The sequence below is a fragment of the Parasteatoda tepidariorum genome, chromosome 10 (genome assembly GCF_982258835.1).
Source record: "Parasteatoda tepidariorum strain Cologne lab strain chromosome 10, Ptep-v5.0, whole genome shotgun sequence".
NCBI lineage: Eukaryota > Metazoa > Arthropoda > Arachnida > Araneae > Theridiidae > Parasteatoda > Parasteatoda tepidariorum.
The window spans coordinates 84,701,645-84,716,336 of NC_141764.1; the positions used below are offsets into that span (position 1 = coordinate 84,701,645).

The 14,692-nt window shown below is 32.4% G+C and overlaps 1 protein-coding gene across 2 annotated transcripts in view; it reads left to right on the forward strand.

The window, feature by feature from the left end:
• The window catches only part of LOC107456247 (putative sodium-dependent multivitamin transporter), a 39,078-nt gene extending 24,867 nt beyond the window's left edge, over positions 1-14,211 (forward strand). The window contains exons 9-11 of one of the 2 annotated variants that reach the window (XM_087153247.1): positions 646-833; positions 1,246-1,343; positions 13,954-14,211. In XM_087153247.1, coding sequence (XP_087009373.1) covers positions 646-833; positions 1,246-1,343; positions 13,954-14,183 — 516 coding nt within the window. In that variant the 3' untranslated portion in view covers positions 14,184-14,211. Of the gene's footprint in view, positions 1-645; positions 834-1,245; positions 1,344-2,400; positions 2,770-13,953 lie in introns of those variants that run through there. The other variant, XM_016074069.4, reaches the window with a different exon arrangement.
• The last annotated feature ends 481 nt before the right edge of the window (positions 14,212-14,692 follow it).

Below are 14,692 nucleotides of genomic sequence, written 5' to 3' on the forward strand. Positions count from 1 at the left end.
TGCTACTTTTGCATTTTCGAGCACATTACACAAATTGAAGACTGCAGGATACTGGAAACTCTTCATGTGTAGAGGGAATGGTGGAAATATTGTGGTGTCAACGCTAAGACTCAAACCCCAGTTGTGTCGGACAACCAGATTAGCCTTCTCGGCTATAAAATGTAAGCAATGCAAGAAACTAAGTGGCTTCTTTAGGTGGGCTTAGTTGGTGCAATAAACTTCTGTTTGTTTAACCGTATTTAGTGAAAGCAGATAAAAGAAGGAATTTCTCACATTTAACAGTTTGATTACCATCATATTTATGGTTATTAATATGGTTATGGATTACCATCCTATTTATGGTTATTAATATGGTTATGGATTACCAGCTAATTTATTGTTATTAATATGGTTATGGATTACCATCTTATTTATGGTTATTAATATGGTTATGGATTACCATCTTATTTATGGTTATTAATATGGTTATGGATTACCATCTTACTTATGGTTATTTTGTTTGAATATATTAAAATGACAATTAAATAAATTGTTATTTAACCATTTTTCTGTGAAATTTCTAACAATATGCAAACCATCAAACTCTAAAGAGATCATTTTTAATGATTAAATTACTCAATCTAACCTTACTATGTGTTTCTATAGTGTGTTTCATTTGCTTTCCTTTTTGGAGTTATACTAATTTCTTGGATATCATATGGTTCTTTATTTTCTGATTACTCCCAACCATTGCTGCCTATGAGTGTGAGCGGATGTCCATCATTTGAAAGCACTGCCATTTCAGTTAACGCATCATTAATTACTCCATCATTTGCAAAAGATAATTCAACAGAGTAAGTATTCAATTCAATCTTTTAACAGAAAATTAGCGCCCTTCGCTGCGCAAGAAAAGAACACACAGTATAATTTTTGATCCCCTAATGATCTAATTTTCACTTGCTAAGAATCAATCGTTATAGTTTGAGGGCCTAACCTTAAATCTGCTGGTTAATTAAAGCAGACTATAATTTAAATGACGAAATCAGATACAAACAAAGTTTTCCGAAGCAATTGTTTCATTCCTGCATTAATTCTTTAAATGTGACAGTGAAAAACTTATTTTTAACTCCTCATTGCTTGTGTTCCTTTCATACATTCTATGAAAAATATTCCTCGTGTAGATGCGTTCCAACTCCCAGTTAAATTTTGCCGTCTTGTAACGAAAATCTTCTCAAATGTAATAATTTAATCATTTTATAATTTCAGGAATATCTTTATTCTGTATAGAATTTCACATGTTTGGTACAGTGGAATTGGATTTGTCTTAACTTCAGTTTGCATATTTGTTACTGTGCTATTAACAGGTGAGAATTTTTTCAAATTTTTTTATTTATTGAAACTAATATTTCAAATAAATAAGTAATTTAATTCATAGAGTAATGATCATTGTAAAAGCAAGAAAAATAAAACTATTAAAATAAAACTATTAAAATTGTATTTTTCTAAAATGGTCAAACAGTTTGATAATTAGTAAATATTATTGCATTAAGTAATGCAAAAAAAATTACAATTAAATTGAAATTAAACTTTTAAATTATATAAAAGATGATATCAGCATTTTATCTTCAAATTATATGATCCAAATTTGGAATATTTTTTAATATAGTTTATTTTCTTTGAATTACTTTCAATCATTTAATCTCTTTATTATCCTACATTTGTTTTATTCTTGTTTTTGCAAACAGTATAAATAAGTAAAACAATAAGATTTTGTTTTGTAGTGAAAAGAAAAAAGCGTTAAAGTTTATAAAAAAAATTGGGATTTGTAAATATAAAAAATTTTTAATGAACCTAAAAAACTGTTAAATGATTAGCATTTGAAAAAATAAATTTCTTAAAAAAGAAATTGAGTAACAATCAACAACTAAATACTAACACAGATGCATTGTTTAGTCCTTATTTATACAAATCATTCTGTATAGAAATCTACGTATGTACACTGTAAAAGACACGGGATCAAATTACGGTATAAGGTAGCGGCGCTTTTAGTGCATCATCCTTAAAATCCATTTTACCGTAAAATATTATACCGTTATTTTAACAGAGATATTTTTTTAAGTATTGTGGTCCAGTGATTTTAAGGTAATTATTACTGTAAAAATTATGGTATATCCGATTTTATATTCCGTAACAAGTTCCGATAAAAAGGCACTTAAAAGGGATTGAAAATACCGGCACCTAAGTACCGGTACTTTTTTTCGTAATTTGATCTGAATTTTTTTACAGTGGGTCTCATAGTAATTTCTTCTCTATGAGACACTATTAAATTCTTATAATTTAAATGGCTATCAATTTTTTAAGCAATTAGTATTACATTTTGTTTAAGCAAAAATATTTATTTCTACTTAATTGCGTTTTCAGGATGGAGAAAAAATGTAATACCAGCTGACTCAAAATGTTTAAGCCCGATACTTTGGAATAGGAGAAAACAGCACACTAAATATGAACTCACCGAACTGGAAGCAATGAATGTGGAAAACTAAATACGAGATTTCAATTATATTAAATTAATTGATCATTCACATATTCACATATAATAATTAACATCATATTTTACGCTTCAAACTTAAGTGGCAAAAATTCACTCTTTGATTTAAATTTTTGCATTGGATTTTATTACGATTTGAACTATGTAACATCTGATCTAAAAATGTGTAAATTGATTTGGATCATTTAAAAAAACTTGTTAAGGAATTTGTGATTTTTTATTAAATTTAAATCTTGATTATTTAATTTGTGATACTTTTATAACCCTTAGGAAAATTTGCCATAGAGAAGCCTATGGTAATCTATGGCAACCTATGGCTACCATAGAAATTTGTATGGCAAGATACCATACGCCTATGGTTACCATAGAGATTTGTATGGCACAACCCCATAAGCCTATGGCTACCATAGAAATTTATATGGCAAGATACCATACGCCTATGGTTACCATAGAGATTTGTATGACAAAACCCTAAAAGCCTATGGCTACCATAAAGATTTGTATGGCAGTATACCATAGACTAATGGTAACCATAAGGATTTGTATGGCACGTCACGATTGGCCTATGGCAACCACAGAAATTTGTATGGCAGTATACCATAGGTCAGTGTTTCCCAAACTTTTGACTTTTGTGTACCCTTTCTAAATTTTTCGTAACGCTGTGTACCACTAATAAAGAAAGGGAATAAATTTTTTACTTTAAAAAAACTGCACAAAAGTTAAAAATCACAACTGGCTGTTGACACCACTAATTAACTGTTAACTCTGCAAAAAATAGACAATAGAAAAATTCGTAATCGTAAACTTTTATGGCTAACTTTGTTTTTAAATAAAATTTTTTGAAATTTTCGCTTGTTGCAAGGTATTTAGCATACGAGCGCGTACCCCCGTTGAACTCTTCCCGTACCCCTGGGGGTACGCGTACCACACTTTGGGAAACACTGCCATAGGCCAATGGTAACCTTAAAGATTTGTATGGCAGTATACCATAGAGAAAAGCTGATCTAGATCTCCACCAACGAAACAACAACTTCTATGGAGTCCTCAAAAACATCTTCTAAAAGAGATAAATATCCATTATTTCACCCCGAAGTTAATTAAATCCAACATGTAAACCCACAAGGCATTCCTGGTGAGTCTTTTCCGGCCTCCGGGTGGCCAATTTTTCCATTTTTGAGTGTTTAAAATCCGATGTTCCATTGATTTAGGCTTAGAGTATCAGACCGCCATATTAACGTGTCATCCACTACAAGTGGAATCTTTCGCTAACTTTGGCTACTTATTTTTATATTTTTTCGATCTCATTCTTGGTCAAAAACATTTTATTGCAAACGCCTATGCAATTATCTATCTGAATTTATTAAGTTTTTTAATTTCCGGCTGTCTGGTACTTTTATCAGTGTTTACATTCTCATTAGTTTTTTATTTTAATTCCACTTAGGTTCTTGTAATGCTTTTTTACATTATCTTACATATGTTAGGGCTTTATATTTATATTTTGTGTTTAATTTTTGCTTGCCATTAAATTGTTTTTTTTTTATCATGTCTCTGTGTTTTACTATTTTACAACTAATATTTCTTAAGTATCCACATATATTTATACAATGTTCTGTTACATGTTTATACATAGCTTAGGGTCATCACTTAACTAGATTTGCTGGATTACTGGTTGACAATTGTTTTGCTTCAATATCATCAACTGGACAGTCCCTGTCCATATCATCTGCTGCTGTAACCAAAAATGCTTTTAACAATTCAGTCTTTCCTTAAGTTTACATTTTTTTCGTCATAGCGATGCCCTATACCCAATTAATTCTTATTTACTATCCCTGACCAAGTGTAAATTTGTCAATAACAATTATTAATTTCACCAATTTTAATCATGTCTTAAACATGTTTTGTATTTACCAATGTTTCTATATTGCGTTCTCTTTTCTAACTGTGCTAAACACAACTCAACATAAATTTTCTGAGTTTTATATCTCACTATTAGGGGATCAACTAATTTAGCCTGTTTTCTATTCTTAGCTTTTCATAGTCTAATACCATCTTTTTTATAGATAAAATTTTGTTCACATGCCACCACTGGTTGCACCGTTACATATTCAGCTTTTGTCCCGTTTGATGTATTTTAAACTAATTTCGCTTCCACCACCGGCCCCACTCTTTATCTTTTGAGTTTTAATAGTATTTTATTGTTTTAGTAGTCTGTTTAATTTTTAGTTTAGTATCACATATCAAAATTTAAAGAATTTTCATACTCGCTCCAACCATCGGACAGCTATTTTGCTTCGCGTTCTTTTAGGTTCCTCTAATATCTGACGCTTATCTAACTAATTATGATACCAATCAATCAAATTAACGTTTTTTATACTCGCTCCGACCTCCGGACCCACTTTCCATTTTCTTGTTTTTACAGCTTTAACAAATATTAGTTGATTGTACTCAATATATTTTGTTCCTAATCAACATATACAATATTTTCCCCACTCCCTCCGACCACCGGACCCATTTTCTAGCGGTTAGTACTAACTGTTTGAAATTTATTTGAATAAGAACCGCATACAAAAATTATTCTGCAAGTAAAACAGGAGAAGTTTATCAAAGAAATTTAAAAAAAAGCTTTCTGGATATATATTTATTCTACAATTATTAAGTTTTGCATTTTTAATATCCATTGCGAAAGATTCTTGTAAGTAATTATTTTTTGACGTATGGTAAAATATCAACGAGAAATGTTGCCATAGCTGTATGGCAAAGGTGTACCATAACCTATGGAAAAATATTTCTTCATAAACTGTAGCACATCTTAGTTTTATGGCAAAAATTTGCTATGTAAAAAAATGCCATAGGATATTCTTATGGGGTTTTGCCTATGGCAAAATTTTGCCATACACTTATGGCAAAACTTTGCCATACAAAAAAATGCCATAGATATTCCTATGGGGTTTTGCCTATGAACACTTTTGCCATATACGTATGGCAAATTTCGCCATACGTATATGGCAAAATTTTGCCATATAAAAATGCCATAGGATATTCCTATGGGGTTTTGCCTATGGCAAAATTTTGCCATACATGTATGGCAAAAATTTGCCATAGGATATTCCTATGGGGTTTTGCCTATGGTAAAATTTTGCCATTCACTTTTGCCATATACGTATGGCAAAATTTTGCCATACATGTATGGCAAAAGTGTATGGCAAAATTTTGCCATAGGCAAAACCCCATAGGAATATCCTATGGCATTTTTTATGGCAAACCTATGGCAAATTTTCCTAAGGGAATCTATCATAACTTATCAATTTTGTATTTTTTTTAACCTTAATTAAATTGAAATCTCTAACATTGATTAGTTTATGCTACGTTAATTATTAAAACATATAAATCTCAAAATATTTTATAGATTGCTTATTTTAATCCCTTACTTCTTTATTAAGAATAAAACTATAAACTATTAAAATGTAACAAAATTATTATAAGATATATTATTAAGTAGTAGCTGAATGCCCGTTTTTCGTATGAGGAAAAACAATCAATGAATCAGTACTCATCAATACTACAAAATCAGACACAAAATTGAAAGACATATACCAACAGGAATTATATAGCTAAAATAGACCCATTTTTTCATTTATTATTATATTTTGTCCCTGTCAGTGGCTTTACGTTATCAAGTTAAGTGCTTTTAGTACTTTATTCCTTGAAAATAAAGATCAACGGTTTTCAGTATCATTTGATCTGTCACATGTCTAGCACACATGTCTCATGCGAGCGAGACATGAATTGCTTGAGATAAATAATTCATGACAGTCAAAATTTCTCTCATTATTGCTTGAGACAAATTCATGACCGTGAAAATTTGCGACAACCAAGCTATTTTTGCTGGTATTTATACTTTTTAAGGGCCTCTAAAAGAACCTCTTTTCTCAGTATTTATATTAAAACGGCACAGTATTGGTGCAATTTTAATAGATACCAAGTATATTAATTGCAAATACACTCCATAACAGAAAAATCGACGCACCAAGAAGCAATCATCCGATTGCTTTGAAATTTCGTATGCATGAATGTTTTGAACAGATACGGTTGGAATGATGCCGACTGGGGACGTACAGTCTTTAGCGACGAACTTCCAACTGTGTCCTGACGATCATCGAAGACGTGTTTGGAGACGCACAGGGCAGAGGGGGGATCCTGCCTTCACTATTGCACGCCACACCAGCCATCAACAAAGCATTATGGTCTGGGGTGCCATTTCCTTTGACAGCCGGACCCCTTTGGTCGTCATTAGAGGTACGCTTACTGCACAGTGGTACGTCGACGACATCCTAAGACCTGTTCTGCTACCGTTCCTTTTGCAGCACCCTGGGCTGGTTTTTCAGCAGGACAATGCCAAACCACATACGGCACGTGTTGCTATGATCTGTCTGCAAGCTTGTCAAACTCTTCCTTGTCCTGCCAGATCACCAGATCTCTCTCCCATCGAGCATGTCTGGGATATGATGGGAAGGCGATTGCATCTGGCACGGAATGTCGATGACCTCGTTCGACAATTGGATCAAATTTGGCAGGAAATACCACAAGAGACCATCCGGGAGCTTTATCGGTCTATGCCACGCCATGTGGCAGCTTGTATCCAGGCTAGAGGCAGGTCAACACCTTATTGAACTTGTTACTGTAACTCTGCAATAAGTTATTCAATTGTTCTGAAATTTTAATCATTTGCTATTCTGTACATTGTCTTCCTATCCACCAGTTTTCGTTTCAATCGGACAACTCTTTCTTGGTGCGTCGACTTTTTTGTTATAGAGTGTATATTAATATATTTGGAACCAATTCAAAGTGCGCTTATTACCATAATAGCAGTAGTGTCCATTACTTTTTATTAATAATTGGAGTAACGCAATACTTGTGTAAGACAATTTTTTTACGTTTCTCCTTAGTATCGCTGCTCCTTAGAACTCCTGCTTAAGATTAGTGCAGTTTTAATAATCATCATAACAAAACATTTTATAGCGATATTAGTATATTTGGTGCTTATTGCATAACCCTTTCACATTTGAGTTTACGTGCGAAATACATTTCTCAACTAAAATCGAAATTAACTGAACCTAACAGCAAACTAAAAGCGAAATATTGAAAACAAATAAAATTCTAGTAAGAACTTGGTAAGGATTTTGAAGCATGACCTTTTCTCTATCTGACCTTCAATTTACTGCTTAAAATACACTTTATAACAAAAAATCGACGCACGAAGAAGGAGTTGTCCGATTGAAACGAAAATTGGTGGATAGGAAGACAATGTACAGAATAGTAAATGTTGAAAATTTCAGAATAATTGAATAATTTATTGAAGAGTTACAGTAACAAGTTTAATAAGGTGTTGACCCACCTCTAGCCTGAATACAAGCTGCCACACGGCGTGGCATAGACCGATAAATCTCCTGGATGGTCTCTTGAGGTATTTCCTGCCAAATTCGATCCAATTGTCGAGCTAGGTCATCAACATTCCGTGCCAGATGCAATCGCCTTCCCATCATATCCCAGACATGCTTGATGGGAGAGAGATCTGATGATCTGGCAGGCCAAGGAAGAGTTTGGAAAGCTTGCAGACAGTTCATAGCAACACATGCCGTATGTGGTCTGGCATTGTCCTGCTGAAAAACCAGCCCAGGGCGCTGCAAAAGGAACGGTAGCAAAGCAGGTCTTAGGATGTCGTCGACGTACCGCTGTGCAGTAAGTGTACCTCTAATGACGACCAAAGGAGTCCGGCTGTCAAAGGAAATGGCTCCCCAGACCATAATGCCCTTTTGCGTGCAATAGTGAAGGCAGGATCCCCCCTCTGCCCTGTACGTCTCCAAACACGTCTTCGATGATCGTCAGGACACAGTTGGAAGCGGGATTCGTCGCTAAAGTCTATACGTTCCCAGTCGGCATCATTCCAGTCATATCTGTTCAAAACATTCATACATTCGAAATTTCAAAGCAATCGGATGATTGCTTCTTGGTACGTCGATTTTTTTGTTTTAGAGTGTACATAAAAATAGGGGTAGACAAACTTTTTAATTCAAATTCACTAGTATATTGTTACACTATCTTTGCTACTACTGCTAAAAATATTTTCTGAAACTATGGAAAACCCGCTGTAGAATTCATATTGAAACTGCACCAATTACCATAATAACAGCAGTACATATTACAAAAACTATTATTTTACAAAATAATAGTTTTTTTTTCAGCTGTCTTACTAAAATTTAATGTAAATATTATAAATCACGACGTAACAATCGATGTAGTATCATTTTCGTATGCTGTAAAAAGATTAAGATTTAAAATAACAAATTTTCAAAAATTTTTAATTTTTCTAAATATTTACAAAGATAAGTAGGAATAACCTTGATCATCACTATTAATAATAGATATAGAAACTGGTGTATAGTAGATTGATTTCGTAATTAATATAGTTGAGTCGAATTAGGCTTAAAATGTAACCATGCTTCATATTAATTGTGCATATCCTATTCCTATACTAATTAGAATTATTTCATATATGTTTTAGTCCTCATATGGATTTAATGGGCGAAATTTAGATTTTGGAGTTGTATTATGCGTTAGATTATGTTGTGATGTAAAGTCCACAGAAAATGAACGGATCACCCTGAATATCTTTTAAACTAATGTTGAGTTCCAGCACATTCTTAATGGTTCAAGATGGTGACCCAAAATATACTATTCAATTAGGGTAGACGATATTTTAAGTTATAAAATCAGATTCAAAAACGTACTTTCTCTGAATAAACATACATTTTTTGGTGATGGATTCGGTATTTTCTCAGCAAAAATGGAGGGGCCAGTCTTTGAAATATGGTCCCCTTAGTTTGATCAGGAAAGTGGTTCAAAGTTTGGACTCCTTAACGTTAATTTCCTTTTTTGCGTCCACATATGAAGAACTTTTTAGCGAGAATTTTTGCCCACAATTATAAAATTCACTTATCCAAAGTTAATTCCATTCAAAGTATAATTCTAAATAAATAGTTATTTGTTTATTTAATAGTCGAAAATATTTTGAATTGAAAGTTATACACTTTTTTTTTCATTAGTTTAACGAATGTAATTTTACTTGGCAAAATGCACAATTTGAGCGAATAAAGTAAAAAATTGAATTTCAAAATCATGACTTTTTCAAAATCTGATTTTTCAGAAACAATTCGATCAATTTCGCACAAACTTTGTACTCTGCTATGTAAAATTACATTTCTTAAATTAATGTAAGAAATTGTATACCTAACAATTCGCAACTTATTTGACTAATACAAACAATAAATAATAAACAATAATAGCTAATTGCTAAAAGTTGTATTTTGAATGAATTATCTTTCGATAAACGAATTTTATAATTTTGTGCAGAAATTTTTCAATTCGCTTAAAAAGTTCTCGAGTTGAGGTAAAATAGGTAAAAATTTAAATAATATTAAAAGGTCTAAATGATTGGAACCATATTTCCTTGATTGCGGTTTCCCCCTACACCTAGGGTGTTGAGAAGTCGAAATCCTTCGAAAATAAGGTAAGTTTATTTCGAGAAAGTTGATTTTTCTGTCTGGTGTTTCGTAACTTAAAATATCATCTACACTAATTAATTAGCTTATATGAGGTCACCCCCTCAAAAATATAAGATTATGTCATAGAACTAGAAGATCCGCTCATTAGATCAAAAGATATTTAGGGTGGTCAGTTTTTTTTATTTTGTGCTCTGTATATTGTTTGATACAAAACTGCTTGATGTGTAAGGAATACTTTGTTTGAGCAATGTAGACAGAGCCAAATCGTTTGAAAAAATAAAGCAAATTTGAGTACATTAGGTTAAATATTTCTAAAAGTATATTTTAAAGACACTCTAAGTTAGAAAGACTCACTACAGTGAGATGGTCAAAAGTACCAGAATATGGTGAATTTTGCAGTGTTTCTTGGTGTATAGGAACAAGAAAAAGTAGAGTAATTTTTGTTCAAGCACTTTGGTATTGATTTCGGTAAAGTTATGAGTAATATATTATTTTAAAACACGCATTAAAATTTGATAATTTTTCATAGTAGTTTAAAACTTTACATGAAAAAAATATTTCGTTTAAATTTACTTATTAGTTTTGTATTTGCTGCTTAATATTGGTAATAAGAACTAAAATTTTGAAAAACAGAATTTCTGATAAAAAGTTATCATGTGAGTAAGAATATTACTAAATGAATAGTTGAAATAGGTATAGAAGGGAAGGTATTTTCAAAACTATGGTGCACTGTAAACTCTTTACTACCTATACTTTGCTATGGCGACAGCTGCTGTTCGATAATTTTTTTAGAATTCTTTTTTCCACTTTTAATTTTGTTACGCATTAAGTAGGGGAATTTATTTTTGCGATGAGGGACCAGAGAGATCCCATAAACACTTCCTGAATTGTGAATAAAAGAGATTCATCATTTGAACAAAACTTATGTTTTTATTGAATTAATTAAGAATCAGAAATTCTGACCTACAGCTCAAACTGGATCGTTTTCAATACTAATTCAGGTGAATATCACAAATAAAGAAGGTCCAAACTGATTGACATGGTCCCAAAAGTTAGAGTTGAAGCATGAATAAAGCGATGCCAAGGCCGAAAACTTACCGAAACGGAAAAACGAAAGGATTCTGATCGCAAACGTAAGCATGAAGTCCGTCCCTCACAAAAATACCAAAATGCTTGAGAGAATTGAACCGTACCGAAGAGCAAATGGTGGCTTTTCGAATCCTTTCATGCCAATACGAGAACTGGGTGTTAGGAATAAAAGGATCCATTGTCAACGTACCCAATGCCTTGCGCAAGGCCGTAGACTGTCTTCCACGCAATATAAACTGGAGGGAAAAAAAACTAGCTTTCAAATTATATTTCATGTATGAACTTGTGAATCCGAAACGGGAGTATGATGCCGCTTACTATCTCCTTCAAACACCATTGTACCAATCCGAAAATGTTAATATTGATCTCGATTGGCTGTTCAATGTTTATTCTGTCATCGAAAGAATTTACACAGAATGTGTCCGAGCTGCACTCAAACATGCCTGCAAAATTGCGTACCGAGCAGTTCGGGATTAACAGTTTAAGGTGTTTAAGATGAAAATACTATAAAGTTGCTTTTCTAGCAAAATTAGACGACAACCATTTTGCCAATGGATAACGTGAGATCGCCTTGCGGTGACCAAACTATTTGTTTTGTTTATTACTCTTGTTCTTGTTGCAAGCCATATGCACCATCATATATTGGTGCTAGAATATTGTTCGAGCAGCGATATTAGGTTCTTTTTACAAATTATCATTTAGGTTTAAATTTCGAAGTTGGTATATTGTTAACAAGGTAATAAGTGTTTTATAACGATTCTTTTTTTTTTTCAAATTATGATTCTTACGTCTTGAAATTACAGGTTTTCAAACGACGTTCTTTTTTCTAAAACAAAAATAGTAAATTAGGTAACAAATACACTTAAGAACGCAATGATCATGTTGTGAGCAAAATGTCTTGAAAATGCATCGAAAACTGTAACCAGGAACAAAGGCAGAAAAGAGCTTGCAACGCATCCTAGCGGAGAAAACACATCAATTGCAAAAATTCTGCTTAATCTCTAATGTACATGCAGCGAAATTTTCAAATGTTATTTCCAATGAGCTGCACAATCGGTCTTGCCGATGAGCATCGGTCTGCCGGTGGCCAGAGGTGGTATCCACTCTTTCAGGACCACCACAATGGGTGAGACACCGTTGGTCAAGTTAATTTGGACGTCTAGTTTTCAAATGTAGAGATCTTGAAAATTATACTTAAAAATTCTATAGTGCTTAAATTTAGGTTGAATTTTATACAATGATAGGAAAAAATTTCAATGGAAGTAACAGAAAAATGTCCTTGTTTGCGGTGCTCTCTCAATTCAGCTCTTCAATTTTCATGAGAAACAAGTTTAGAGATGTTTTCATCAAGAGTTTCAGCAATTTTTCCATATTTTTTTGATGGCTTTTTGAAAATAAATTGAAAACTTAGATGAAAAATAAACTGCAGATGCTGTAATGATTTGCCTCAGCCGTGCTGTAGTATTTCTACAGATGTAGTGTTTCAGGCTGATCACATAGCACACAAGAGAGGAAATGAAAATATTAACAAATCCTTGAACAAAAATATGAATTCTCCATATTTGACTCTCTTTTTTCTTTCGAAGATAAAAATCGAAATATCTAATATCGAAAGATAACCAATCCGAATATAGAAAGGTAATCAATATCTTACATTTCTGTAATAATTAAAAGGAGATAATTTCCTTTTTTCAAAAAAATTTTTTTTCTGCTCTGTGGTTCTCATCTTTAGCTGTCCATGTATTGGCAACATACACGAGCAAACTATGCAAAAATTTTGCAATGAGCAATTTTTAAGTGATTGAGAAGTTTAAATAAACGTTACTAAAAAAGAATACTTCTTTTTGTTGAAATGCAAAGTTGGCTGTTTAATATTTTTAACCAAAATGTCTTTTCGAATTAAAAATCATGTCATTATTTACACGGAAAGAAACATTACTTCTGCTTTTCTAATTGCATCGAGAATGGACAGAATATTGTTCCACAGGCAACAGTCCACATGGTCAATTGTTGTTAACTAAATGAAAATAAATATTAGTCTCACTGTTCTACTTGCATTTTTAATTTATAAAGAGTCAGAATAATGCCAAAAAAATGATAATATATTTTGTTCCACATGGAACCTTTCGCAAACTGTTAAACAAATTTATTTATATGAAAATAAAGGCAATTCTTGCTGTCCTACATGCATTATTAATACACAATACTTTAAAGTAGTGGCAGTACATTAAAAGATTATAATTTGATCTACACGAAGCATTTCACATATTATTAACACTAAATTACACAATTGTTATTCCTGCAGTTCTAATTGCCTTTACCTACAAACAGTTTGTTAAAATATTACCAATAGATAATAACATCATATTTTGTTACACAGGCTTTTTAAGCAATTTTTAGTTACATAGAAGTAGTACACAGTATGCTAAAATAGAAACAGTTTATCATTTTTTTCTCCACGTGAGACAATCACAAGCTGTTAAATAAAGTTAATTACTCTAGCTGATAACCTGTTAAACTAACATCAATGGTGATCTTGCTGATCTAATTGCATTATCAAGACGCAATATGTTAAAATAGTGCCAATAGATGATAATATCATATTTTTTTCGACACGGGACATTCCAAAAACTGTTAAATACACCGGCTGCAATTCCCCGATAGATTTCAACAATTTCATTCTACTTTTTATGGAACAGTTTAATGTCTGTTTAGTGACTTGTTGTTCTAAGTGTAGCATTTGAAATTTCTTTTTTACATCATCAATACTTTTAGGTATTCTAGATGCAAAAGCAACTAAACTAACAACACCAATAACGCATGCAGCTACAGTGAAAGAAGATTCAAGAACTCTTCTCGCACTTGATATTGCTCTGAAACTCGTCAACAGAATTCCTATTCCAGAATATATAATAACAAAATATGACAATATGACGAAGAACACCAATTTCCTGGTCGCAACTTCAAGTACCTCGCAGCAATCAATGACGCATCGATATTTTTGAACTTCCTCATAGAAATTCTCAGAGAATAAGCAATTCTCTATTATTTGACCTTGAACTTGCAAAACCTTTGACAATCTGTTAGAAAATGTAGAAATAATGACGACAGATAAAGAAGGAATCACAAATTTTGAAGAATAGTAGATGCTCATTGAAGTAAAAACAGAAATTCTACTTATAAAATAATTTTCGGGTGGTTTAAAACCACACAGCCAAAATGATACCCTTTTGTCATGATAATCGCCTGTAATGTTCATAAATGCAGAAAGAAATAACGGATACAATAATATTAACATTACAGCGACGTCTTCTTTCCTTTCCTTTCTGATGCTTACCATGTACTGAACTTGTCGATAGGCTCGTAGGAACCTCAAGAATCGATTTGAATTTAAACGCATGTAGTGCCAAATAAACAAAGCAAATATATATCCTAACACAACTCCACTTGTATGCTTAAATGACTGAGCACCGAGGACTCTAACCATTAAATATATCGGATAAAAAATAAGCAA